Source organism: Apodemus sylvaticus, chromosome 2 (genome assembly GCF_947179515.1).
Source record: "Apodemus sylvaticus chromosome 2, mApoSyl1.1, whole genome shotgun sequence".
Classification (NCBI taxonomy): Eukaryota; Metazoa; Chordata; class Mammalia; order Rodentia; family Muridae; genus Apodemus; species Apodemus sylvaticus.
The window spans coordinates 160,566,748-160,594,498 of record NC_067473.1 but is presented as its reverse complement, the minus strand read 5'-3'; the positions used below and the strand labels follow the sequence as shown (position 1 = coordinate 160,594,498).

The window sequence follows — 27,751 nt, the reverse complement described above, 5'->3', positions numbered from 1 at the left end:
AGTCCCATCCCACTGTGGGTGGTGCCACCCTTAGATATGCGGGCCTGGGCGGTCTGAGCAAGCCTAGAGAGCAAACTGGGAGAAAGTGGTCTCCCACCAGTCTTGGTCTCTGCTCCTGCCTCCAGGTTCCTGCCTGACTTCCCACCTTGGCTTCCCTGATGAGAAACTCCAACCTTTTCCTTTTCCAAGTTGCTTCCCCAGAGTATTTCTGGGGCTGGACAGGTGGCATAACACTGAGGAGCTCTGGCTGTTCTTCCAGAGGTCTGGGGTTCAATTCCTAGCACACACATGGTAGCGCACAATCGTCTGTAGCTCCAGTTTCTGGAGATCTGACACCTCTTTCTGGTCTCCATTGGCACCAAGCACATACATGGTACACAGACATACATGCAGCAAAATAGCCATACGCATATTCTTTTTTTTAATTTAAAAGGGTCAGACATGGTAGTCTGCAAGTTTAATCCCAGCACTCAGGTGACAACAGCAAGCAGATCACTATGAGTTTGAAGTCAGCCTGGTCTACACAGTCCTAGGCCAGCCAAGGCTACATAGTGAGACCCAGCTTCAAAAAACAAAAACAAATTCACCACCATCACCACAATCAAAAAAGAACAAAGGCCAGGCAGTGGTCATGCACGCCTGTAATGCCAACACTTGGGAGGCAGAGGCAGGCGGATTTCTGAGTCTGAGGCCAACCTGGTCTATAGAGTGAGTTCCAGGCTACACAGAGAAACCCTGTCTTGCAAAACTAAAACAAACAAACAAAAAGAACAAAGAATGAAAGGAAGGAAGGAAGGAGAAAGAGAGAGAGAGAGAGAGAGAGGATGCTACCCCCAGAATGGCAGAATACACACTTTTTCCAAGCATGCATGGAGCATTCACAAAGTCCAATTACATCTGGTCTCATAAATGTCAACAAACTTAAAATGAATGATTCAGAGCTGGGAATGTAACTGAGTAGGCAGAGTGGTGACATAGCACAAAGCCATGGGCTCAGTCACCAGCACCATGAAAACTGGGTGTGGTTTGCACACACCGGGAATTCCAGCACTCAGTGGAGAAGGTAGAAAGATCAGAACTTTAATGTCAGCCGGGCAGTGGTGGCACACACCTTTAATCCCAGCACTTGGGAGGCAGAGGCAGGTGGATTTCTGAGTTGAGGCCAGCCTGGTCTACAGAGTGAGTTCCAGGACAGCCAGGGCTACACAGAGAAACCCTGTCTTGAAAAAACAAAAACAACAACAAAAAAACTTTAACATCAGTCATCCTTGCTTGTACAGAGCATGATGCAAGGCTAGCCTGAGGTACGTGAGACCCAGTCAGTCGATAGACAGACAGACAGACAGACAGACAAATGAGACTGTATCTAATGTGCATAGCAAGATATCATGGCATAGCCTATAACCTCAGCATTCATCAGGCTCAGGTACGAGGATTGCCAGATATTCCAGGCCAGTCTGGATTACAGAATGAGACCCTCTCAAACCTTGGCCAGTCACCTGGCTAGACACTGCCATTGCTGTCCCTGAAGGACCTGCAGCCCCTGAGCTGCAGGGGACAGGTAAGAAGAGGTGTGGATGTTGATGCAACAAGAAACAAGAAGGGACAGTCCACAGCCACCCAAGAGGAGACACACTCAGGAGGAATGTCCGAGGACAGAGGAAGGGCAAGAAGCTCCCATCACTCTAAAACCCCTCTCTCAGGAGCATGCACAGGGCCTTAAGCAGACCAGGAGCCAGCAGCCTCAGCCCACAAGGTATCTATCCGTCCCTCAAGCGGGCCAGCTCTGTCCAACACCGGTTCTACCTAAGGGTGAATCAACGTTGTATGGAAAACCAGCCACACAAGGCCTCTTCCCCAGCCACAGCTGGGGTGCCTTCCTCTCACCTCCCAGGGCCTTCTTTTTCCCCTGTCCCACACTGTGACCCTAAAGGGCTGGAGATCGATCCCAGTGGGAAGGTGCTTCTCCGATGTCACACTCACGCACACAAAGGCTGGGCATGGCGCCACATCTATAACCTCAGCTCTTCATCTATACCGTAGCCTGAGGTTCAAGGCCGGCCTGAGCTACATAGCAAGGCGTTATCTAAAACACAACAACTAAACTCCCCACTAACCAAACAAAACAGAGAGAGGTGAAGACATCTTTGCTTTTGCCCTGAGCTTAACGGGAACAACCCGAGAAAAGAGCTCCTTGGCCCTGCTGCTCGCTTGTCCCTGGACCTTGGGAGCAGGACTTGTCTTGACATGCAGAACCAAGTAAATGTGAAATATATGAGCTGAAGCCGCGCTGCAGTGGCGCACACCTTTAATCCCAGCACTCCGGAAGCAGAGGCAGGGGGATCTCTGTGAGTTTGAGGCCAGCCTGGTCTACATAATGAATTCCAGGACAGCCAGGCCTATGTAGAGGGACCTTGCTTCAAAAAACCAAAAATTAGATAGATACATAGATAGATACATAGATAGATAAAGACAGACAGATGGATAGACAGACAGAATCTAACTAACAGAACAGACTGCTGGGTTTACTTTGGTTTAATTTAGTTTCTTTTGAGACATTATATAGCCTGGGCGGGCATCTAACTACTGCAGTACATAGCCCACTCTGGTCTTGAACTCAGTTCTTCCTCAGCCTCCCGAGCGAAGGTACTGGGATTATAGGTGAGTGTGTCACCGTGGCCCAGCATTGCTGGTCAATGGCAGGTCAGGGTCACTTCCTGGTTCTCCAGATAACGTCATCGTCATCTATAGGACTCAGACACAGAGTTTGGGAAGACAGAGAAAAGTACCGAATCTGGGACCATTCCAACAGGAGAGAGAACTCCAAACCGCAGCAGGGCAGAGCCAAGCCTCTTGTTGCCACGGGTCATCGCAGCATCGCACGGAGGGCTGAGAGGCCAAAGATGATGGTTAGGGGCTGAATCCAGGCAAAGAGGATGGTTTCCAGTCGGTCCCTGACGCGCTTTAGGAGCTCTGAGTGGAGTAGGGGCCGAAGGAGCCCGGCAGGGTAATAGAAACAGAAGAACACTGGTTTGTATTCCATATGATGCGTCCTCCGCACTCCACTTGCAATTCTGAGGTGTAATTCCGTGAGTCCACACCTCCAGCGTCTAGAAAAGTCCACGCAATACAGAGAACGAACTCTGAAAGATGAACTCTCTTAGAGTCGCAGCTGCTGAGCAGTGGAGTTAGGCTGGGGCTCGCCCACGCCCACTCCAGACCTTTGCTTGGTCTCATGCCCGGGACCCGCCTCTTCTGACCCTATACTTTTCTGGGGTGGGGCCAGACCTGAGTATGTCTACCTAGTGTCTGGCGCTGAGGCGGAAGCTATTGCAGAGGGAGGCTGCGCCCAGATGGAGAGCTGACCAAAGCAACACACCAGCATTCCTAGGGAGAGTAACTTGTTTATTTATTTAATTTCAGTTTTTTGAGAGAGGGTCTTTTAGCCAGTGGTGGTAAGTGGTAGTAGCTTAATCCCTCGATCCCCAGTAAGGAAGTAGAGGCAGGTGGATCTCTTAGTTCAATATCAGCTTGGTCTACAGAAGAACTTCCAGCACAGCCAGGGCTACACAAGAACCTGCCTGAAAAAGCAAAAACAAAAAGGTGTGTATGTGTATAAGAGGGAGAGGGAGAGGGAGGGAGGGAGGGAGGGAAAGAGAGAGAGAAGCAGAAAGAGAGGAAGAGGAAGAGGGGGAGAGAGAGAGAGAGAGAGAGAGAGAGAGAGACTGACTCTCTTCACAGTTCTATCTTGGAACTCATTCTGTAGAGACCAGGCTGGCCTCGAACTCACAGAGGTCCGCCTGCCTCTGCCTCCCCAGTGCTGGGATCAAAAGCATGCGCCACCACTTTATATTTGCTCCCTCTAGCTCCCCCTCAGAGGTGAGGTGCTGGGGTACCCCGAATGGCTCTGTAACAGGCTCTTGCTGCTCTTGTTGGCACCTTGTGTCCTACAACATGTCCCTGCTAAGCACTACAATCACACGGGCCAGGCTGAAGCAAAGGTGACCATGACCAACCCGGGAGCCGGGTTGTATTCGTTCCTAAGGACTGGGGCTGGAGCTGGATGGTAGGACATTTGCCTAGCACATGTGAGAAAGCCCCAGGTCCCATCCCCAGCACAACGCAAACAAAACAATGAATCTATATGCCTGACCCAAACAGTGACACCCTGGCTGTGACAGTGACGCCAGGGCTCTGCTCAGCTCTAGATCCTCTATAGCTAGCTACACTTGAGAGCTGCCTGGGCCTAGCCCAGGCCTGGAACCCTACCTCCTGGGAGAATCCACACTGTAAAACAAACAGACTCCAAAAACAACACTGGACTGTGGGGACCAGCACTGGAATGCAGAGGGACGCCAGGCGCGAGCTACACCCTAAGACTGCTTGCAGCTGGAATGTCACTATATAATTGAGGCCCAGGTAAGCAAGAAGACCAAGTTATAGGAAGACTGGCCTGGAGACCAAGCCTCTGGCCTTCTTCAACCCTATCTGCCCCCTCAGATGAGAGCAACTTGTACACACAGGAAGTATGTGCCTAGCCACCCATGTCAGAGGTTATACTTAAATGACTGGGGACACTTTGAGTTTCAATCCAGTGGATCCAAAACCCAGGTGATGGTGGCGACCCTGCAAGGTGTGAGTCTTCACCAGCCCTCTAGCCAGTGACTGTTCTGAGCTCAGAAGTCAGGGCCTGAATGTCACACAAAATCCTTTCTTCCTCAAGAGAGTTTTTCCCTTTTTTTTTTTCCCTTTTTTTTCCCCTGAGACAGTTCTAACTGTATAGTCCTGGTTGGCCCACCTGTTTCTGCTTCCAGATGCTGGGATCAAAGATATTCACTATCACCATGCCTGGCCTTATATTTTGACTTTTACCAGCAGAAAAATAGCCAAATAGAAGCCAGCTGGAAAGCCAGCTGGTGGCACTTGCCACAATCCCAGCAGGAGGGTCAGGAACTCAGGGTTGTTTCCAGCTAGTGTGAGACCTGTCTGCAGAAGGAAAAAAAACAAAAAGACACCTGGCGCAGAGGCAGAGCGCTTGCCCAGCATGCAGGAGGGACAGAGTGACCCATTTGGCTGCAAAGCAAGAGTTGAACATGCTGAGAAATGCGAGCTCTTCCTGTCCTCCAGACCGCTCGGGTTCCAGCTCTCTCCACTGCTCTCCCTCCCTGGCTCAAATTCTCAGTGACTGGGGGTTGATGAGTTTTGAGAAATCCTTCCCTCGTGAAGACTTGGGTAAAGTTACCTGTGTATGGCTGCCCAGCCATGGCAAACAACTCTGCCCAAGGCAAGGGACAGGCAACTCCACAGGCTACATCCTGTACCCTGCTATGACCCTGGAGTGGAGTCACAGGTAAGCAACCAACAGGGGAAGCGCAGCCAGGTCAGTTGCTGTCTTCCACCGTCTAGCCCCTGCCTGCTGAGCTGCCGCAGCTCCGCCATCACTGAGGAGCTGGTATGGTGGCCTGAATGAAAATATCCCCCACAGGTCACGTATTCCAATGTTTGGTTACCAGTTGCGGTGGACTATTTGGGAAGGACTAAGGTGTGTCACTGCGTATCAGGCTCCAAAAGGCCAAGCCGCTCCCAGCTCTCTCCATCCTGCTTGTGGATCTGCTGGATGCTGACTGCTCCAGCTCCAGGTCTGCTGCTCTGCTCCTAGCCATGATGGTCCCACATATTCTCTGCAACAAGCAAGCCCCAACTAAATGCTTTCTTCCATATGCTGCCTTGGCTATGGTGTTTCATCACAGCAAAAGAAACCCTACTAAGACAGCCAGGCCACATGTAGAGGAGAGGGAAGGATGTGGCAGGGCTGGACTGAGAGGCACAAGATGAGAAGGACACCAGAATCTCACTTTTTTTTTTCCATTCTCCTTTATTCCATAAACACCTAGTTACAAGTTGCACAAATCATTTATTTTTATAAAGGCAGAGAAGGGTATAGGAAAGTGTTTGTGATGGGTAGGGGAAGGATAAAGAACTGGAACTAGTCCACTTTCTCCACAGCCCTTAGCGGACCATGGCATCTGCAGTGGGGCTCTGAGGAAGAGGTGGGCATGGGCCGGGGAGCCAAGGGACGGAGATCCCTAAACCCAGAGCTTGCCCCAAACCCTTCAATGTGTGGCAGGGGCTCAGGAAGATGAGGCGGCTTGGAAATGGAGCAGCAACATGAGAACTCAAGTTAGTGGATTCAGGATGGGTGGGGCTCGTGGTGAGGGGTGGATGGAAAGGTGGGTGAGGGGCAGTAGAGGCTCTCCCTGAGAGCCCAGGGAGAGGCGGGGCCAGCTTGACTGTTAATTTATATTAAATTGGGATGGAGGTCAGAAAGGACAGTCATTTCAAGGATGATTTCTCAGCCTCCCAGCCTGCACCTGGAGGAAGGAAAAGATGAGCGTGTCAGAGAAAGGACACAGAAGCCTGGTCAGGGGCGTCCTCCTGCCACTCAGAAAGAGCAAGTCTCTCTTCCCATGACAGCAAAGCCACACTGCCTGGAACCCCACCCCACACTAACTAGCTGGGACCCCTCAAGGTGCACAGGCCTGCTGCCCAGCCTCCACTGGTCTGTCACATTTCCATTCCTCCTGTTCAGGCACTTACACGAGAGGCTGAGAGCCTGGGGCCTTCACCAGTCATAGCGACGGGACTGTCGGGAGGGGGAGTCCTCAGGTCCCTGGATAGCCAGACGGGGAGGCCCCTCAGCCCTTCGCCCCCCACCCACAGATGCCTCATGCCGCCGAAATTCCAGAGGACGCTGCTGTCTGTATCGGGATGTCTCCCTTCTCCATTCGTCATCGAACGCTGCCGCCTCACCTAAGGAAGACAGAGAGCAGGCGTGGAAGACGTGAGCCACAGCCTTCTGAGATCAGAACCAGGGGCAAAGGTTGAGATCATGCATGTGGGCACGGGGGTTGGGAGCCATTTTGGCTTCAACACAGTCTGGATGTCACAGGCAAGTCTGAGGCACAACTACTGGAGGATACTAGGAGTTACACACCACGAGAAGTTAATAAAGCACTAATTTGAGAAAGACTAAGTAAAGGGTGGGAAAGAAGAACCACGATTGTGATACATGGGGTACAACCATCAGCCTGCCGTCAGCCAGTCAAGCTCTGCCCCCCCCCCCCCCCCCCCCCCGCAACAGAGCATAAAGACAGGGCTCACCCTAGCTCTGCCTGCTACCTGTGGGATGGGTAGAGAGCTATGCTAGTTGCTAGTCCGCAGGGACGAGCTCAGGGCTGCTGCTCACAGGAAGGCTCACTCACTCTCATCCAGGTTGATGTAGTCCTGCCGCTCTTCCTGGTCCCCTGTGCGGTGGTTTCGGGAGCGCTGCAGGATGTGAGCCCTGTCGCGGATGTGGTGCCCAATAGACATCTGCTCCAGACCACTGTCTGAGTCGCGGACGGTTCTCCGCGTCTCCCGGATCTAGGCCAAGGTGAACAGGCACATTCGGTTCTCCCCACAAAGCCTGGCTACATCACCCCCGGGTGAATACACCACCCACCACCCATTCCTGAAAAAGAGATGTCCCTGGTTCCTGTGGGTGCCAATTAATCCTGCCTCCTCTGAGATGGGGAGTTCCTTACTCACCCCGCCTGGGGCAGAGCGCATCTCAGACGTCTCCTGGTACACCTTGGGGGCGCCATCCCCAGTGTTGGAATAGGAAATGACAGTGGAGGAGGAGAAGGTCTGGCAGTTGCCTCCGGCCGCCATGTGCTCCTGAGGAGGGACTGAATGAGGGCCTACTCCGCAGAAGGGAGCTCCCTTCAGTGCTTGCTCTTGCTGTCCGTGTCCGTGAGAATGGGAACGGCATCACAACAGCCCCAATTCCCCACGCCCGACACTAACATATATAATCACTCACGGGTGTGAGAGCAGACTTAGTCTCAACTTAGTCCAACGAGGCCTCTTCACCAGCACACTGCCCCTCCCCCCCCCAGGCTGGCTACCGCTGAGATCAAGGGAAGGGAAGGATACGAAGCAAGGCATACCATGTTCCCAATCATGTCGTTCATCATCCCAAACATGTCCATGAAGCCGCCGGACTGAGGAAGATGAGAGTCAGGGAGACTGGTCAGCGGTTGGGGCCTGCCACTCACCAAGGACAGACCCTTCTTACATCTAGCCAGAACACCCAAGCCCCTCCCCTCTGGCTCTGTGGCTGCTCTAAAGTTTCTCCTGCCTGTCCTGTTTCCCTATCTTTATGGAGTGACCCAACGGCAATGAATTAAAACCTCTGAACATGCTAAACATTGATGGTGCGTGCCTTTATGCATGCAGGCAGAGCTGAGTTCAAGGCTAGCCTGGTCTACAGAGTGAGTTCTAGGACAGCCAGGGCTGTTTTAGAGAAACCCTGTCTCAAAAACAAAACAACAAAAAAGCCCTCTGAATATTTAGAGTTGTAAAAGTGTTCCAAACTGTTCCTCCTCAAAAGAACTGCTACACAATTTTACTTCCCCGTGGATAAATACTTCCAGGTGTCAGTAGTAGTTGAGTATTACATTTATGATTTTCTATGTATGTTTTGTTTACATGTATGTCTGCTCACTACATTCATACAATGCATGGTAGAGAACAGAAGATGGCATCAGATGCCCTGAGACTAGAGATACAGTCAGTTGTAAGCTGCCATGTGGGTGCTGGGAATCGAACCCTGGTTGTCTGGAAGAACAGCCAGGTGGTCTTAACTCTGAAGCCATCTCTCCAGCCCTAGCTCCACGATTTATATTCAATGGGATCTAAACCATGTCGACTACCTAAACAGAAGATTTTAAGACCACCCTGACCTAGCTGGGAGGTGGTGGTGCACGCCTGTAATCCCAGCACTCTGGGAGGCAGGGGCAGGTGGAATTCTGAGTTAGAGACCAGTCTGGTCTACAGAGGGAGTTCCAGGACAGCCATAGCTATACAGAGAAACCGTGTCTTGAAAAAAACAAATCAAAAAAAAAAAAAAAAAAAAAAAGACCATCCTAACCTAACATTGCCACCAAAGTGGCACATTTGGAAATAACATCTAAGGAGTGTGTGTGAGTGTGTGTGTGTGTGTGTGCGCGCGCGCGAGTGCACGCTCAAATGCAAGCATCTGTATGAGGGAGGGAGGGAGAGAGGAAGGGGGGGGGAGAGAGAGAGAGAGAGCGAGCCAGGAACAGGACTCACCATTCCCAGCATCCCGAAGGGAGAGACAGCCCCAGCCTACGTGACGAGGAACAGAAGTTAGAACTACAATCCTACCACCATACCATATCAAACGAGGCCAGTGCCCCCATTTCCCTCCCATCCTTCTCTTCACGAAGCTCCTTTTCCAGACTCCCGACCCCACTCCTCTGCCTCCCACACAGGTCATGCCTCTTTAAAGCTGGTTGTAGGGCAAGAACTGCAGCATACTTAACTAATCACCCCGGGTCTCAGTCTGTTCCAACTGTTACCTGCATCCTGCGGCTGGCAGGCCTAGTCGCTGGCATGTTCCCATCTGTGATGCTCAGAAAGGGGCTATAGCCAAAGCCACCTGTCAACATGCGGCTCATGTGCTGACGGTGGATTGCGAAGGGGTCCCTGCGGAGTGAGCATACAATGTGGACGGCAGATCAAACCCCCGCTTCCTTCACCTCCCCGAAATTGTCAGGGTAACGCAGTGGCACGGATGCCAACTTCCCTCCGAGAGAGCTGCAGTCGAGCACCCAGCTAATTCTAACCGGTTCCAGCCACGGAAACCCGGAGGTCTGTCTGAACTGCTCGGCCCTGAATCAGAATGGGACGAGTGCACGAGGGGGAGGGAATTCTCACATCAGGAACATGGGATCCTCAGGCTCCACGTCCCTCATGAAGCGGAACATCCTGATCTCAGCTCCAGGGGGCTCCACGCTGTGAAGATACGGAGGCTGAGTTTCATGCAGGCGGCCAGGCGTATGCACCCCAGCTCTGGGTAGCTACTCTCAAAGCTGTCTCTTGCACACACTACCACCGACCCCTCCAAACTCCAGGGAGACCCTTCGGCAGGTAGGCCATATAACCTTCTAGTCCCGAGAGCAAGCAGCTCTCCAAGCCGGTCACGGAATTTTCCCCAAGCCTCTCCGTGTTGCCCCTCCACCCCCGCCCGCCATCCTCTTCCCCGAGCCACGGTCAGCTCCTCCTCCGACGCCAGCCTCGATGAGAATCTCGAACGGCGGCCCGCCACCCCATTAATGACCCCAACTACTCCGCCTTCTGCTGGCACGGGCCGCTGCCAGGCCTCCCCCGGGCAGGCCTCACTGCCCACCGAGCCGGTCCGCCGCTGCCCCAGCCCGTGCCTCCCGCCGGGCGAGCCGGAGAGGGAGATCCACTCCGGGGGCTCGCATCCCTGCAACCGTGCGGGCCGCGCCGCCCTGGCCTCACCGGTCCCCGACTCCGGCTCAGCGGCCCATCCGGCCGGCCTCTCCTCCGGGTGCTGCAGGAGCAGGGTCGCGGCCCGGGACGCAGGGATTGGTCCGCGCGGGAGCTTCTTGCCTCCCGCACCGCCTCCTGCCTTCAGCTGCCACCTCCGTACCCCCGCCCTCGGCCCGAGAAGCCGAACCTCCGGCAGGCCCGAGCGGAAGTGACGTCACGGCGGACAGCCCTGGGGCGGGCCACGGGAGCTCCGCCCACTCGCACAGGAGGGGGCGGTGCGCGCGTGGCGGAGCCCCAGAGGGCGGGTCCTCTGGGGCCGGTGGGAGGTCTCATTAAGCTGGCTCCGGGATCTGGGGACAGGAAGAGGCTTCGGCAAAGGTGGGGGAGGGCGGAGCGGAATCGGGAGGGACTGGCTGAGCGCATCGTGGGGGCAGGGTGTGCTGCACCTTCTTTGCGTGGGGCGGGGGAGGGGGAGAGGCGGGCTGTCTGGGGGCGACCGGTGGGGCGGATCCCTGCGGGGACCTTTAAACACACTGCAGGAGGGGCGTTTAACCAGGGGAGCGCGTGGGCCGGTCCCTCTGGAGAGACGCTCTGGCGGGCGGGGTCCTCCGAGTGACGCAGAGGAGGAGGTGACAATTAAGCTCAGGTCTAGTTCAGCCTTGGAAAAGGCCTACCGGGTAAGGGAATCCAGGTTGGGATCTTGGACGCCAGAGGGCGCTCCTGGGCCAGGCTGGATCATCTGCGCCGTAGGACAGGTTGGCTTAGACTTCTGGACCACTGCAAGACCTGTCTGGGAAGGGTTGGCCTGGGCAAAGGCGTTAGGTATGAAATCCGTTTGCTTTTTGTTGTCGTTTTTTGGTTTTAGTGCTCAGGGTCCAAGTCAGGGCCGTGGGCATACCAACCACATGCCCTTCCACTGAGCTACAATCTAGGCCCCTTTTCTCTAGGTCTTAGGTCTTTAAAACTTTCTTTGTTCTAAGCAGGTAGATAGGTCAAGGGACTAAAGTTTAGAAGAATAAATGGGTGGAGAGTTAAGCAGAATCACCCAGGGGCGGAGCTAAAAAGTAAGCCCAACAGGCCTGACTCCAAAGCCAGAGACTGGTATTTTGACATACTAATTGTCTTGCACAAAATCTGGCTGAGCTGGAGAGAAGAGCCCTCCCCTTTGGGTCAGAGGATTTGAACTGTATTGGGTAGACTTTGACCCACAGAGATCCAAACTCAAAACTGTCCCAAGTTCTTTCCTCTCTCTGGCTCTCAGCCACATTGGTACCGTGTGGAACCTGATCTAAAGAGAAAGGTTTATTCTTCACGACTCCCTGAGGGAAAAGGGTCAGTGGCTACTAGGAAAAGATTGGGAGCAGAGATTCTCAGTTTCTTCCGATTTGATCATTGCTAGAGGGGGGAAATAGCGCTAACAGGAGGAACAGTGATATAGCTAAGATAAGCTTACAGATTGGCAAAGTAAATCCAAAAAAAATAAGAAAATGTGTTTTCCATTGATATTTGATATATAAGACCTTCTTCAAGTTTCCCTTGATATCCCACCTGACAATTGTCCTTTCTTTTTGCTCTAAAGAAAAGCAGTTTGGCATTCCATCAAGAGTGCCTCAGAAACAAAAACAACAACAACAACAAAAACCACCAGACGTTGGTGGCACACGCCTGTAATTCCAGCACTCTGGGAGGCAGAGGCAGGCAGATTTCTGAGTTCGAGGCCAGCCTAGTCTACAGAGTGAGTTCCAGGACAGCCAGGGCTATACAGAGAGACCCTGCTTCAAAAAAAAAAAGAAAAGAAAAGAAAAAAGAAAAAAACAAAACAAAAGAAAGTTACTTCAATGAGTTTTCTGCCACCTACACTTAATGATATCCTACAATGAAGAAGATGTTCCTTTTTCTTGTCTCTTTTGGAAGCAAATCTCCTCTCCCCATTCCACTCTCACTGGGACAGGGTCTCACTATGTAGCTCTGGGACTAAAGGGCTGTGCTACCCACCTAGCCATCAGAGCAGTTCTACATTGCTTGGCCAGCCAGCAGCTATTTAATGAGCGTGTGCCTTGTGCTGGGTCCAGGGTATTAGACAGACAGACAGACAAGGCTAAGACAGTCCTGCCACCACCTTGAGGTATACAGTCCTTTACCCTCCTTGCCTGTGAGTTCTGTTTGTTTGGACATAGTTTTTGCTATGTAGCCCAGGCTGGACCACTTGAACTAATGGTAACTCTACCTTAGCTTCCTGGCTATAAGGATTCCAGCTGAGTGCCACATGGCAAATTTTAGCTCCAGGTTTCTTTTTTTTTTTTTCCCCCTGAGACAGGGTTTTCTCTGTGTAGCCCTGGCTGTCCTGGAACTCACTCTGTAGACCAGGCTGGCCTCGAACTCAGAAATCCGCCTGCCTCTGCCTCCCAAGTGCTGGGATTAAAGGCATGCGCCACTGCCCTACAGGTTTCTTTTTCTACTATTTGCTGTCCTGGCTCCTACTGTTAAGTGTCTGGAGTTCGTTCTTTTCCTTCTCTCAGACTGTACAAATGTCACCTTGTTGTTAGATATACATCTGTAATCCCACAGATACACAGCTGGTCTCTATGTGAGATGACATCAGAAAAGATAGCAAACAGAAAACATGAAGAATTTCATACCGTTCCATTTTTATCTTTGCATGCGTGCTTGTGTGTGTGTGTGTGTGTGTGTGTGTGTATGAGTGTACCCAGGACCTTGCATATGGTAGAGAAGTGCTCTTCCATTGAGCTAAGTCCACAGCCCTATTTTTTTTTTTTTAATTTGTGACAGTCCTATTGTGTAACCCAGACTGACCTGAAACTTCCTATATTGAAGTAAGTCCTGATTGTCCTGTCTTCACAGCCCAAGCGGAGGGATTCTGAGCCTGTGAGCCTGTGCTATATACTTTTTTTCCTAATTTCATTTCGGTTAAACTCATTTGTGTATGGAGTGCTTATATCATGACATGCATGCGGAGGTCAGAAGGCAACTTGGGGACTTTGTTCTTTTCTCCTACCACATGGGTTCTGGAAACCAAACTCAGCTAATGGGGCTTGGTGGCAACTGCTTCTACCTGCTGAGCGACCTCACTGCCTCTGTATGATTTCATCTTAAGATGTATTTAGGCTAGCTATGGTGGCACATATCTTTAGTCTCAGCACTTGGGAGGCTGAGGCAGGAGGATCTCTCTGAGTTCGAGGCCAGTCTGGTCTACTTAGTTCCAGGGAAGCTGGGACTACAGCTTGGGGCCTTGTCTAAACAAAAACATAAATAAAAATTTTTTTAAATGGAAAAAAGAAAAAAGGAGGTCTGTTTATTTTATATGTATGGGTCTTTTGTTGCCACGCATGCCTGTGCCTGCCCGATGCATACAGAAATCAGAACTGAGGTTCTGAAGAAGAGGGTACTGAGAAGGTATGGACAGTTGTAAGCCACTATCTGGAACTGAACCTGGGTCTTCTGCAAGAACAGCGAGTGCTCCCGCCATCTCTGCAGAGCCTCCGTGTGACTCCTCTCCTAGGAGTGTTTACAAATTACAACTTAACTTCTTCTCTTAGGCACAGTTTGAAATCTAGGGTGCGTGTTTGTTTGTTGTCGCTCAAACGTTCTTGTTTTTGTTTTTTGGATTTGGTTTTTTTCAAGACAGGGTTTCTCTGTGTAGCCCTGGCTGTCCTGGAGCTCACTCTGTAGACCAGGCTGGCCTTGAACTCAGAAATCCGCCTGCCTCTGCCTCCCAGAGTGCTGGGGTTACAGGCGTGCGCCACCATCACCCGGCTCGCTCAAACGTTCTTAAGCTGGGCTTAGGATGTAGCCCTGTCTAAGAGCTTGGTGAGGACACACAAGATTGCACACACAAGGCCATCTCTTGGATCCTCACCAACACACACACACACACACATTTGAACAGGTTGAAAGTTTGGGAGGTATGCAAGCTCGTGTCAGTATGCTTGGTGACATACATAGGAAGCTCTCCAGGAAATGGAGGGATACCATTTACAAGCAACCAGCAGTGATGTCCGCCGGCTTTCTCCTTTCCTCCCCCTCCCTCCCTCTCTGTCTGCCTGTGTCTCTGTCTCTCCCCAGTCTGATCAGTGAAGGGCAGGGGTTTGTCAGTCACTGGCGTTTCCAGTAGATGATGTGACGCAGGAGGGAGAGCAGGTTCTTCAAGGAGAGAAGGGAGCCCCAGAGGACAGGGACTGAGTGTGCCTGCCTCCATTCGCCGCTCATCCGGCTGGACTCAGAGGCAGGAAACCCTTGAGAGGGTAGAGCTGGACCAGAGGAGGGGCCCCCCTCTTTGGATGTGAGGTCACATATCTGGAACCAGCCCAGAACAGTTGGATATTTGAACTGAGGGAGGGTGGAGCAATGTTGTAAGTGAGGAACTTACAACAGCCTGTTCGTATTTTGAATCAGAAAGACCACAACTGTTTCTGCATTCCTGACAACTTTTTTTTTTTTTGATCTTGAAAGATACAGCAGGTATGGAGATAGGGAAACCACTGAAGTAGGTGTGAAGATAAAAAAAAAATTCCAAACTCATGATTGACAGTCATGAGGTGGCGAGGCTCCACCTCTGTTGATCTTGAGCCTCTGAGCACTCCTTGAGTCTCCTCTGTGGAGACCAGAGGCAAGCTCAAGGAACTAAGGAAGCGAAGAAACACTGAGGTCTAAATTTTCACAAAGGAAAGTGCTATCAACCCAGAGAGGAAACGGAGGGTGATGTCAGATCTGTTCGCTCCTGTTTGAGACTCCCTGGACCTTAGGAATAAAGCCAGGGAGTCCTCAGGGTCTCAGTTATGTGGTTGGTAGGTGACTTCAGCAGACATCCACGACAGAGCGGTTGAGGGAGACTGCAGCAGAGAGCCTGTAAAAGTCACTTGGAAGGCCCTTCAGCATGCGCTGACGCTTCCTCCATATCCTTTTGTAAGTCTTTAACTTGCTAGGTCAAGTCTGTCTTTGTCCGTTTTCCCTAGCTGCTTATTTTCTCCTTACTGGTCGCCTGGACCAGCCATGGTCTGTGTAATGTGTGAAAGTTGTAAACACGCCTGAGGTTAACAGCAGTCGCCCCGTAGGAACACAGCAGCAGCCAGAGTTCTTCTCTGACACTCTAATTACAAATTGCAGGGGTTGGCTGTGGGCAAAGAGGCGGCGGGCTGCAGACTGGACTAACAGCCCAGTGACCAGGCATGTGATTAGCATGCGCAAAACCCTGGGTTCAATCCCCAAAATGAGCCTAAAAAGAAAAAGAACAATAAAAGAAAAAGAGATGGTGGGCTGGGGAGATGGCTCAGTGGTTAAGAGCACTGACTGTTCTTCCAAAGGTCCTGAGTTCAAATCCCAGTAACCACATGGTGGCTCACAACCATCTGTAATGAGATCTGACACCCTCTTCTGGTGTGTCTGGAGACAGCTACAGTGCGCTCATATACATAAAGTAAATAAAATATTAAAAAAAAAAAAAGAGATGGTTAAAGGGATGGATGGATGGGTCAGTGGTTAAGTCCACATACTGAGCTCACAGAGAATCAAAGTCAGAAATGATTCACAACAACCCGTTACCCCAGTCCCAGAACTGTGGCCTCCCTAACACCTGTGCTATGTGCAGACATTCACGTGGACACATACATAATTTAACAGTAAATATTTTCATTTTTATTTTTTATTATTATTTTCTGAGTCAGGGTTTCTTTGTGTAGCCCTGGCTATTCTGGAACCTGCTCTGTAGATCAGGCTGGCCTCCAACTCACAGGGATCCACCTGCCTCTGCCTCTGGAGTGCTGGGATTAAAGGTGTGAGCTCACCACCAATACCACTGCCTAGCTAAATAAAACTTTTTTAAAAAGGAGGCAGCTTAAAACAGCGATCTAAATTGTGTTGTCCAATATGTTAGCTGGTAACCACATATGTCTATTAAATTAGGCCTGATGGTATAACTCAATGGTATGAGCCTTGAACTCCTAAGTCTGACTTTCTGCATAAGCAAAAACAAAACTAGCAAAATTTGAATAATAAATAATTCATTTTGCTAGTCAGTCCCCCCACCCTCTCTTTCTCTGATGGGGTCCCATATATGTCAGTCCATGATGACTTTGGGTTTCTGACCCTCTTTACTTGACCTCTTATTATTTGTTTTTGTTTTTTTGATTTGGTTTTTTCGAGACAGGGGTTTCTCTGTGTAGCCCTGGCTGTCCTGGAACTCACTCTGTAGATCAGGCTGGCCTCAAACTCAGAAATCCGCCTGCCTCTGCCTCCCAGAGTGCTGGGATTACAGGCGTGCGCCACCATCGCCCGGCTTATTATTAGTTTTAAACACATCACCTACCATACCTAGTTTATGTAGTAAAGAGTATTAAGGGGCTGGAGAGATGGCTCAGTGGTTAAGAGCACCGACTACTCTTCTGAAGGTCCCGAGTTCAAATCCCAGCACCACATGGTGGCTCACAACCATCCATAAAAAGATCTGATGCCCTCTTCTGGTGTCTGAAGACAGCTACAGTGTACAGTCTTTAAAAAACGTGTATTCTACGCATGACACTGTCAGCGTAAGTTCTGATGCAAGCCTGGGAAGCACCTCTAAAGTTCTCTTTGTTACGGATTTTTTCTGAAAGTCTATGAAGGCAGATCGTTGGGCCAGAGTCAACTCTTCTGGGTGCACAAGTGAAGGAGAAAGAAGAGGGCGAGAAAAGCCAACGGAAGAGTAAGGCTTGGTGCACACACCTGTAAGCTCTGCATTCTGGAGGCTGAAGCAGGATCACCACACACTAGACCCTGCCTCAAAATGGCAGCCAGTCTCAGGAGCTGAAAAAGTCTAACACTTCACTCGGGAAAATTCAGAGAAACATAGAAAAGTACTATCATTCTCATAGTACACAGCCAGCCTAAAGGTAGTGAAATCAGCTACGCACGAAGTTCATGGTCAGCCTAGGTGACTTGTCAGAACCCTGCTTCAAACGATCGAAACCAGGCTGGTGGTGTAGTTCAGGTAGCAGAGTACTTGTCTAGCGTGCCTGCGTCCTGGGTTCTGTTATAAAGACGGTCTCGGTGATACACTCTGGTGTCCTTCACTCAGAAGGTGACAGATGAAGACCAAGAACTCGAGATCATCCTTGCTACCTATCTCGGTCATCCTGGGATACAAGAGACAGCCTCAAAACAAAACAAAAATAAAAAATGAAACAAAACAGCTGGGACCATAGCTGTGTTAAGGTATGTCTCCTGAAGCATGTGGTTTTAGAGTCTATTCTCAGCAAACACAGAGACAAAAACATAACTCTTAGACTTCAACAAACTGTAGTACACCTCTTAGTAGCTACTAGCTTAGTAGCTAGTATATGGTGAGAGACAAAACTGAAGGCAAAAGACGTGGTCACTGCCCTGAAGGATGATAGATCAACAGCTCTTCACACCGAAGTACAGCCCAGGGGCTTGGAGAGGTAAGTCAGAGGTGATCCGCACTGGCTGCTCTTCCAGAAGACCTGCGCTCCACAGGCTGCTTAAGACTACCGGAAACTCCAATCCCAAGGGCACAGGAACCCTCTCCTGGTCTCTGAAGAACTACAGGCAAGTGGTGCACAGACATATATGCAGACAAAACACCTCCCCACCACACACACACATAAAAATAATAGATTAAAAAGGTTTTTAAAGTATGGCTTAAAAGGGATAAAATCTGATAATTCCCTGACCTGCAATCCTAGCAGTCAGCTGCAGAACGCTGGCATTAGGAGTGCCAGCCATCAAGTCTGGTTTAAGTTTAAACCTGGGCAGAGCATGGTGGTACGCTTCCTTACTCTTAGCACGCCAGAGGCAGAGACAGGTGCATCTCATCTCCGAGTCTGAGGCTACCTTAGTCTACCGGACTGTCCGGGTGATTCAGAAAAACCTTATCTCAAAACAGACAAACAACCCTAAGCTTGGTATAAAGGCAGAATGGAAATTTAAATTTCTTCTGCTAAAATTGACATATCCAAGTAGAATTTTGATGATGGATAAGGCCAATGAAGCTAGCTTTGAATTTATTTATTTATTTTTTGTTGTTGTTTTTGAGACAGGGTTTCTCTGTGTAGCCCTGGTTGTCCTGGAACTTACTCTGTAGTCCAGGCTGGCCTCGGACTCAGAAATCCACCGCCTCTGCCTCCCAAGTGCTGGGATTAAAGGCCACCACCGCCCAGCCGAATTTAAATTTTATTTCCATTCTTTGTCAACCAGATTAATTACACACAGTGGGACTGTGTTTTGTTTTGTTTTCTTTTTTAAATGAACATTTCTTCTTTTTAAAAAAAGATGTATTTATTTATTTTATGTATATGAATACACCATTGCTCTCTTCAGACACACCAGAAGAGGGCATCAGACCCCATTACATTACATTACATTATGAGCCACCACGTGGTTGCTGGGAATTGAACTCAGACCCTCTGGAATATCAGTCGCTGCTTTTTGTTTTTGTTTGTTTGTTTGTTTTTGTTTTTGTTTTGAGACAGGGTTTCCCTGTATAGCCCTGGCTGCTGTCCTGGAACTCACTCTGTAGACCAGGCTGGCCTTGAACTTAGAAATCTGCCTGCCCCTGCCTCCCAGAGTGCTGGGATTACAGGCGTGTGTCACCACCGCCCGGCCCAGTTGGTGCTTTTAACTGCTGCGCCATCTCTCCAGCCTGTGACTGTGTTTTGAGGTGATTTTTTTTTAATCTTTTTTTTTGTGTGTGTGACAAGGTTTTGCCAGAGGTGGCATGGTGTTCACTAGGTAGCCCACGCCGACCTTGCATTTGAAGAATTTCTGCTGCCTCACGCTCCAGAATATTGGGATTACGGAGATGCATTATCTCATTTATTACGGAGATGCACTGTCTCATTCTGCTTTGTGGAAGGTATTTTTCTTGTCAGTTGAAACAGTCTTACATAGTCCTCCCCTCCTCCCCTCAATATATATTATATATTGTATGTAATACATATATTTTATACGTGTATATAATATGTATTACATACAATAGACAATATATAATTATATGTTATATGTAATATATGAACATTGCTGCACATAAGACTTAGCCATTCTATGAGCTGGAATCCTGGACAAAATAAAAAGACGAAGGAGGGCAGTGGCCTGGGGAGATAGCTCAGTGATTACGAGCACTTGCTGTTCTAGCAGAAGGTCCAAGTTCAAATCTCAGCGCCCAAGTAACTGCCAGGAACTCCAGCTTCAGAAATCCAAGTTCTGTTCAGACCTCCAAGGGCACCTGAATATGCATGAGCACGCGCACGCGCAGGCGCGCGCGCACAGGGGTAGCGCACGCCTTTAAACCCCACAATGGGGAGGCAGAAGTAGGAAGCAGTCCAGCCTGGTCGTCATACAGAGACTCCTCTGCCTCACAAAAAAAGAGGAAGGAAGGCTCTGCAGAGATGGCTCATCTGTTAAGAGCACTGACTGTTCTTCCAGAGAACCCGGGTTTTATTCCACGCGGAGGCTCACTCTGCCTCCGAGGTCTCAGACACCCTCTTCTGGCCTCCTAGCGGGATCCAGGAACACAAGCAGTGCAGAGACACGCACAGGCAAAACACCCAGACACAGAAAAATAAAAGGACGCCACGCGCCGACCACGAGTGTGCGTTCCTTCCTCCTGCCTTTGAGTCTAATGAAAGCCGCGGCCTCGTGCTCTGCTCGCCACGACTGTCTTCATCGCCACAATAGCCTGTGTCACAGGGAACGGACCGGTGACCAGAATAAAGCTTTCCAAAAAAAAAAAAAAAAAAAAGGGATCATAGAGATCCTGCCACCAAGCCCGCAGATCTGAGTTTGATTCCCAGGACCCATATGGTAGAAGGGGAAAAAACTTGCTTATACTTGTGGTCTGACTTCTGCTGGAGCGCACCAACACACACACACACACACACACACACACATAAAGGCTTGGCTAATTTCTAAGTGTTCATGTCCTCTTTTCTGACTTTGAGGGTTTTTTGTTTTTTGTTTTTTTTGTTTTTTTTTTTGTTTCCTAAGATGGAGGAAAAATTGGGAAATTAAAAAAAAAAAGTGGCCACTAGGAGTGAACTACAGATTTAATAAAGGGAGATGGCCCAACTTTCAGGACTGCTGTGTCCTGCCGTGAGTGACACAGGCTCTCTCTCCTCCGCGCTCAGCGGGGGTACAGACACCCCGACAACAGAGCTGGAGACCTCGCTAAGAAGGAGACTGAAGTATCTCAAGGGAACACCTTCCACACTTCAGAGCACGAGCAACCTCTAGGAACAGCCAGATGCCGGGGCTTGGGGGCGGGGGCTCCGGCCTTCCTCCTTCTCACCTTGGTCCCTCTTTTTCCCACTTTCGGGAAACGTGTAAGCACAGTTGTTTTTTCCTCCCTGCTCAACTCGTGGGAAATGTCTCAATTGCATGGTAGAGTGATAGGATTCTAGGAACAGGCAGGCCTCCACGAAACCTCAAGAGCACGTCTATGGACGGAGCAAACGTCTGCATCCGACACCACTGACCCGAGGCAGAGACACACCTTAAAGGGCCGCTCAGGCGGGCTCTCTTCTCAACACCCCAGATCCTCTAAAGTCACCCCAAGTCTCCCAGCTGCTTTCCCACAAAGCACAACTTTAGGTGACTTGGTCTGTGCTCTACCCAGATAGAAAAAGATGATGGGCGCTTCCTCCATTATCCACAGGAGGGGATTTGGAAGCGGCCATCCGTCTGGCCCTGTAGAACGCCCCCCAGCCGTCCCTGGAGACCCTAATGTCCAAGTTCTTAGATTTCCGTGCACTCCCTTGGGCCTTGGGGCAGGAGTCCCATTCTCTGCCTCGCCATCTCCCTGGAATTTTCCACTGCAGCTGCCTCCGCTCCAGACACCCCTCCCTGGGCAAAATTCCCGGCTCCCTCCGCCTCCCCTTCCCTAATCACACCTCATTCCCACCCCCAGCCTGGAGGCCCAGCCCACAGTCCAACCCACTCCCCACGGTCCGCCCCACACCTCACTGCAACCCCGGTGGTCCCATCTAAAGAAATGGGAAGCTAGGCCCTTTATGAGAGGGTAAACCAGAGGATCCCAATCCCCTGCCTAGGCCAGAGTGAAAAGGCAGTGGTGGGGCTCGTCCCCGGTGGGGCGGGAGTGGGGGGAGTGGCCCTCTTCACATCCCCTTATAAGGCAGGGCAAGCAGTTAGGATCTTGGATTGGCTGATTCAAATGAGCATTCCACCTGGCAACAGGGTTCCTATTGGCTCTGAGGAAAAACAGGAGGAAGGTGGATGGAGGTTGTTGGTGGCGGTGATTGGAGGGGGGAGGGGAGTGGAGGTGACCGGAGTTGAGGGCGGTTACCAGGGTAACAGGGTAAGAGCCCAGCAGGGTGTCCGAGACAGCAGGCGGGGCTGGGAGGTGGAGTAGAGAAGGCAGAGAAAAAAAAAAGGAGGCGGGAGGGAGAGGAAAGAGACCAACCCAGAGGGAGAGAGATGGGGGGCGGGGGAGGGGGAGGTGGAATGGGGGGGGAGGGAGATAAATGAAGCAAGAAAGGGTACAGAGATGGGAAGATGGTGAGAGGTTGCTAAAGACATCAGTCACTGAAGTCTGAGTAGCGCATTGAGAAGGGGAAATGGAAAGATCGCGGAGAGAAGGTGGACCGAATCCAGCCAGGAAAAACCAGGGTGGGGCGCCAAGATTTATGAGACCAAGAAACCGAATTAAGAGTCAGAGAAACCAGGAGATGTGTATGTGACCAAACGATGGTGTGTTGACACGCTCACATGCTAAATGATGAGGGAAGATCAACAATAGCTTCTCTTTTTTTCTATTTTTTTGGGGGCGGGGAGGGGGGGCGGCAAGATGTCTCACTGTGTTGCCCAGGATGCTCTCAAACCAATGGCAATCCTCCTGCCTCAGCTTCCCAAGTGCTGAATAGAGCATCTGGCTAAAGGTGATTTTTTTTTTATTAAGGAAGTAAAAATGATTTGGAAAAGGTGAGGGGGGTAATGATGACAGGTAACACATATATACACCAAAGACAATCTTTTTCCAAAACCTTCTTCTTCATCCACCTTTCAAACCTCAAATTCACAGGCCAGCCCGTCTCTTTCTGAATCCCAGGGTTCTCAAAGATGATCTAAAGATGCTGAACCTAGGGGTGAGGCACTGAGGACACGTGCAATAGGGTGTGGCTGGAACCCCGTATCTGGACCCGTGTGTGCAAGGAAGGCCAATTGAATTCAGACTGGGGGAAGACAGGGAAGAGCAGCCAGAGAAGAAACGTAAAAGGACAACCTGAAAGAGAGTTGAAAATTAGCTAAGTTTATAGGGCCAGGTGACAGAGTCAGGTAAGAAAACAGTGTTGTCTGGGAAAAAAGGAAATTGTGACAGCTGGTAAGCTGTGGATGGTTTGTAAGAGAGGGGTCTCGGTCTATTCGAATGAAGAGAGGTGAAGGGAAACAGGAGGGCCAGGCAATTAAGGGAGGTGAGACAGGTAAGAAGAGAGGATAAAGAGGCGGAAGACAACATCAGAGGGCCCCTCACACCCCAGGAAACGGGAAGGAACCCGCCAAGGACCACAAATGTCAGGTCCAGCCGAGGCCCAGGCTGGCCTTTGTACTCGCACTTTCCTCCTCAAGGCCACCTAGAGAAGGCAGACAAGAGAAATGGAAGTGGCTCGGCAGCTTCTTCCTCTTCTTCCAGCTTTTGGTTTCTCAGATACCTGCCCAGCCTAGATCTCCATCTATCCCCCCCGCCCCCACCCCACCCCACCCCACCCCCGCCCTTTAGCAGAATCTCAGGGCTTGGAGGAGGTCAGCGGGAGTCTGGCCGCCTCTCCAGTCCGCCCCCGGGAGCCAGACTCCAGCTTGCAGGCAGTAGGCTGGCATTTGGAGCGGAGTCTCCCCGCAGGAACCCCACCCCTTCCCACCTCCTCGCCCCACTCCGCGCTCTCCCGAGCCGTCAGTCTCTCCATTCCCCCTCCCGGTCTCGTCCTTCCTCCAGTCCCGCTCGCTCTCCCGCCCTTCGCTTCCATCCTCCTATCCCCACCTCTCCAACCTCCTCTTTCATCCCCCTCCCCTCTCCTCTCCTCCCCGCTCCCGACTGCCCCACCCCTGGGAAGCCCCTCCCGTCGGGCAGCGCCGCCTTAAAAGCGGGTTCCCTTCCCGGGGGCGGCAGCGGCTGGTCGGCGGCAGCTCTGCTGGTGCGGGGGCGGCGAGCAGGACCGAGCGACCGCGACCGGAGCGCGCCGGCCACCGCCCGCATCGTCCTCCCGCCCGCCCTCCCGCCCTCCGGACGGCCGCAGCCCTGCGGGTCTCCGCTCGGGACCCACCCCCGCCCCACCCCGCGCGCCTCTGCCGCCTCTTGCAGCGAGCCAGCTTGCCGAGCGGCCGTCGCTGCCGCTGCCGCCGTCGCCACCGCGCCAAGTTCCGGCCGCGGCCACCCTCCGCCGTCCAGGGCTCCTCCGCCTCGGCCCCGGGACCTCGGCTCCCCGCCAGCCCCGGCCCCGGCACCATGTCGGAGAAGAGCGTGGAGGCAGCGGCCGAGCTGAGCGCCAAGGTACGGGCAGGGGCGGCGGCGGCCCGGCCCTCGGGCGGCCCCGGGATCGGCGCGATCCTTCGCGCCTGATCGCCCCCGACGGCCCCGAGCGGCCCTGGCGCCCGGTCCCCGCGGACCCCGCTGCGCCCTCCCCCCGCCCGGAGCCCGGCGCTGCCTACCGCGCTCGGCGCCGCCGGCGCCCTCTAGCGGCCCAGCGCGCGTGGCTCGGGCCTCGCCGCCCGGCCTGCGCCCGTCCCCGCCATCCCCACCCCTCTCGTGCCCCGCCGCGCCCGCCTCGGCCCGGTCTGCCCTCCCGTCGGAGAGCAGCGCCTCTCGCTTCCCAGGCCCCATGCCGAGCCGAGGCTCCCGGTCTCTTTCCACTATGACCTCACCTTTCCTTGGCTAAGCGGTTTGGGATCCTCAAGTGTAAACAGGACTCTCCCGGGAGGCTACTCCTCGGCTCCTCCCCGCGCCGCCCGACCGTCTGTCCCCGTCCCCGGAGGGCTGCGCCTCTCCTGCACCCCCCCTTTTTTTTTTGCCCATCGTTTATTTTTCCTCTACTACCGACTTGCAATTTTCTCATTAATCGCCTCCCCTCGTGTCGAATTTCTAAAAATCAGAAAGATAGAGAGACTAGCCTTCGAAAAGCCGAAGGTCAGCATCGCCTGACCATACGTCAAGCTGTCTTTGCTCTCAGCCGCTGCCTTTCCTGGCCTCATCCGTTTGCCCTTGTCTCTCTTTCAGCCTTCCTCTAATTTCCCCAGGGAAGCTGCGGAGTGTCGCTTAGGGAAATTAATGCGGCCAGGCTTGGGGGCTGGGAGCCCAGTCTTTTTTTGGGGGGGCAGTATAGTTCTCGAGGTCCAAGTGGAAGGGGGGAGCTAATAGAATGAAAGGTAGTGGGAAGAGGGAACATGTGAGATCTGAGAAGGTGTGCCTGTGTGGCCCTCCGGTGGGTTGTGCGGTGGCATGTGACTTCACGGAGTAGGCGTCTTTGTATGTCTGAGATCCAGCGAGTGTGTGGGACTGCCCGTGTCAGTTACATGTGTGCGTGTGGAGACTGACTGAGATGTCCTAGAGGCTTGTCGCTGCTTTGTGCGTGCCGAGTGGCTACACTGCGCTCCTGGGAGACGGTGCCAGAACGCCCTAACATTGGACCATGTGTCTCCAGAGCGTGTGGGCGCTTCCCCTGCAGATGTGTGAGTTGTGTTAGCCTGGGAGAGCGTGTGTGCCCCTGTAGGGGCCAGAGGGCTGCTTAGCAACTGGGGGGCAGATCACATAACCCACCTGGAAAAGAGATCATGGAAGGACAGTGACCAGGACAGGACCCAGGAGCAGAGGGGCCAACCTTGTGGACTTTGGTCTCTGGGATTCTCTCTCCCTTCCCCTCACCCCTCCATCTACCCGGATAGAAAACTCAGGCCAGGGCTTGGCTCAGGCAAAGCTGACTTAGTCCCTGCCTGGCCCAGGATGTAAGAGAAAGCCCACCTGACAGTACTAGTGTCAGACCAAGCATGTGACAGAGAAGTGACGACAAATCAGAATGAAGAAACCTGTCTGCTGTGAGAGGGTCAAGTGTTTTGTGCTCTTCCTGAAGGGAGAAGGGAGTGGAGTTTCCCCAGGCCAGTCATTTGGCACCAAATCCCTACCTCAGTCTTGTTCTAGAAAGGACACATCCTTCTGGGGTGATCTACTTAGGAGAACTCCGACCCACTTGGGATCATGTACACAAGAGTTGCATGCTAACATTAGATAAGATCGGAGGAGAGGGTGGCCCGGCCAAGGAGAAGTAGACTCTGCATGGGGTAGGAAGGCTGTGTGTCCGTCCCGAGGGCCTTACCCAACGTCAGAATAGAATAGGACTTAAGGCAGTACCTGCTGGGCTTTTGGCCTGAAGGCGGCCGGCCCTGTGGGAGGGACTCTGGGCAGGTAACTCCCACCTTCCCCGCCCAGGCGGCGCACACTTGTTTGTAGCACTCTCCTGCCTCTGCGTGGAGGTGGAGCGTGCAGGGAACGCCCAGACTGGTTAGATTGGGGATAGACACCGATGTGGGAGCACGGTAGGGTCCTCTCCACATCCCTGTGCTGTAGGAACAGGAGGGTCAGGGAGACACAACAGGGGAACAAAAGATCTAGGAAGCTGAAGGGGAGGCTGGGAGGGATGCCCAGGAGAGAGAACTTGGGCAGAGGCCCCTGAGGTAGACAAAAGGCAGAGCTGGGGCAAGCAGAGAGGGTGAGGGGGTGGGGCGGCCAGGCTGCCAGCAGATGGGGGATTTGCTTTGTGGAGCTGAACTCTTAAGCCAGGGAGGGTTGGAAGAACTTGAGAGGTGGGCGCCCCAGCCACTCTGGCCGCTGGTTATCCCTTGCCCTCTCCCCTTGGGTCCTGGGGACAAAAGTCTCCGGTGTCAGCCAATTCTGGCCCAAATCTAAGGTCCCCGAGGAGGACTCGTGTTGTGTCTCAGTCTATGGCCCCCTTTGCTGACCTTTGACCTGGCTGCAGAGTTGGAGACACCCGAGGGCTGTGGACCATACCCGCTGAGAGAGAGGGGACCTTCTCTGTCTTGCAGGACCTGAAGGAAAAGAAGGACAAGGTGGAGGAGAAGGCTGGCCGGAAAGAACGGAAGAAAGAAGTAGTGGAGGTGAGGCAGAAGATGGCTGCACTTTGCCCAAACGTCCTTCCTCCCCTCCTACCTTCTGGGGGTGCTGGGTCCTGCCATTCTCTTCACCCCAGTCCTCCTTCCCTCCTCTGAGGCTCCCAAGCCCCTTTACCACCCAGTGAGTGACATCTATCTCTCCTTGTCTTGGTCCCCACAGGAGGAGGAGAATGGAGCTGAAGAAGAGGAAGAAGAAACTGCTGAGGATGGAGAGGATGACGATGAAGGGGATGAAGAAGGTAGGGATGGGCAGGGAAGGCTGAGCTGCAAAGTTGAGGCTCGAAAGAGCAGAGTTGGGGAGCAGTTGAAGACTGGAAGCTGGGATGGGTGGGGTGGGGTGGGGTGGGGGTGTGCCCAGAGCCTCCCCACCTTCCCCAGTGACTTGTTTCTGGTTCCTCAGATGAGGAAGAGGAGGAGGAGGAGGATGAAGGCCCCGTGCGGAAGAGAACTGCTGAAGAGGAGGTTTGAGCTGGGCTGGAGCCTGAGGGGCTGTCGGGAATATGGCAGGGGCTGGGTGGCCTTTGGATTTGGACCCAGGTCCTTGTGGGTGGCATAGATAGGCAGGGGCAGGAGCAGGGCCCGCAGGGACAGGGGGTGGGGGGTGTCCTCTGTGCAGCTTCCTCAACTCTTTTCCTCTCCACAGGATGAAGCGGATCCCAAGAGGCAGAAGACAGAAAACGGGGCGTCGGCATGAACCCCTGCCCGTGGGCTTGGGGATGGGAGGCCCCTCAGGTCCTGGAGGTGGGGCAGGAGCACTCAGATCCAGCCCCACTTCTCCTGGCTCCCTGCTCTGGCCCTGCCCCAGAGCTGTGACCCTTGTCCTTTGACCCAGCCTCTCATTTCCATCTGTCCAGACACTGCTCCTTCACCCTCACTGCCACCGGTCCAGCTCCTGACCCGACTCATCCAAGCTCCCTGCCGGCCCTCACTCGCCCTTGCAGCCCCTGTTCCTCTTTCCTGCCTTCCCTCCACCCCATCTGTTCCAGGCCTTGCGAAGCCTCTCCTTTCTCTCTGCACCCCGAGCCTCTCAGCCTGCCCTTCTCTCTCCTGCCTGACCCCTGGGTCTCCCTCAGATTCCCTCCTCTCAGACAGCGCCAGGCCGGGGTGGGGCTGGGGTTGGGGCCAAGCCCCAAAGCTGCCCCCTCCCCTTTTTGTATAATTTAATAAAGAAACGGTCGCGCTTCTGTTTTTAACCCGTCTCCTACTTTCCCACAGTCCAGTCAGTGCCTGAAAAGGTGTAGAGGGGAGGCTG

At 52.5% G+C, this 27,751-nt stretch overlaps 2 protein-coding genes across 3 annotated transcripts; one reads left to right on the top strand and one right to left on the bottom strand.

Annotated features, from left to right (window-relative positions):
• Positions 1-5,894: 5,894 nt before the first annotated feature.
• Mlf2 (myeloid leukemia factor 2) lies at positions 5,895-10,467 on the bottom strand. Of its 2 annotated transcripts, XM_052174848.1 has the most exons (9): positions 10,369-10,467; positions 9,781-9,858; positions 9,423-9,549; positions 9,154-9,189; positions 7,989-8,042; positions 7,588-7,716; positions 7,263-7,422; positions 6,598-6,810; positions 5,895-6,371 (listed from the first exon to the last, which is right to left on the bottom strand). In XM_052174848.1, the coding sequence occupies exons 2-8, from the start codon at positions 9,828-9,830 to the stop codon at positions 6,623-6,625; spliced, it is 744 nt and encodes a 247-aa protein (XP_052030808.1). In that variant the 5' UTR covers positions 9,831-9,858; positions 10,369-10,467; the 3' UTR covers positions 5,895-6,371; positions 6,598-6,622. The 2 variants fall into 2 exon arrangements, with proteins under 2 accessions (XP_052030808.1, XP_052030810.1); XM_052174850.1 differs by lacking the exon at positions 9,154-9,189.
• Positions 10,179-27,692, top strand: Ptms (parathymosin). The gene is made up of 7 exons (XM_052172908.1): positions 10,179-10,370; positions 10,427-10,678; positions 23,192-23,869; positions 26,413-26,484; positions 26,660-26,738; positions 26,900-26,961; positions 27,143-27,692. Exons 1-7 carry the CDS (start codon positions 10,179-10,181, stop codon positions 27,191-27,193), a joined length of 1,386 nt encoding a protein of 461 aa, XP_052028868.1. The 3' UTR covers positions 27,194-27,692.
• The last annotated feature ends 59 nt before the right edge of the window (positions 27,693-27,751 follow it).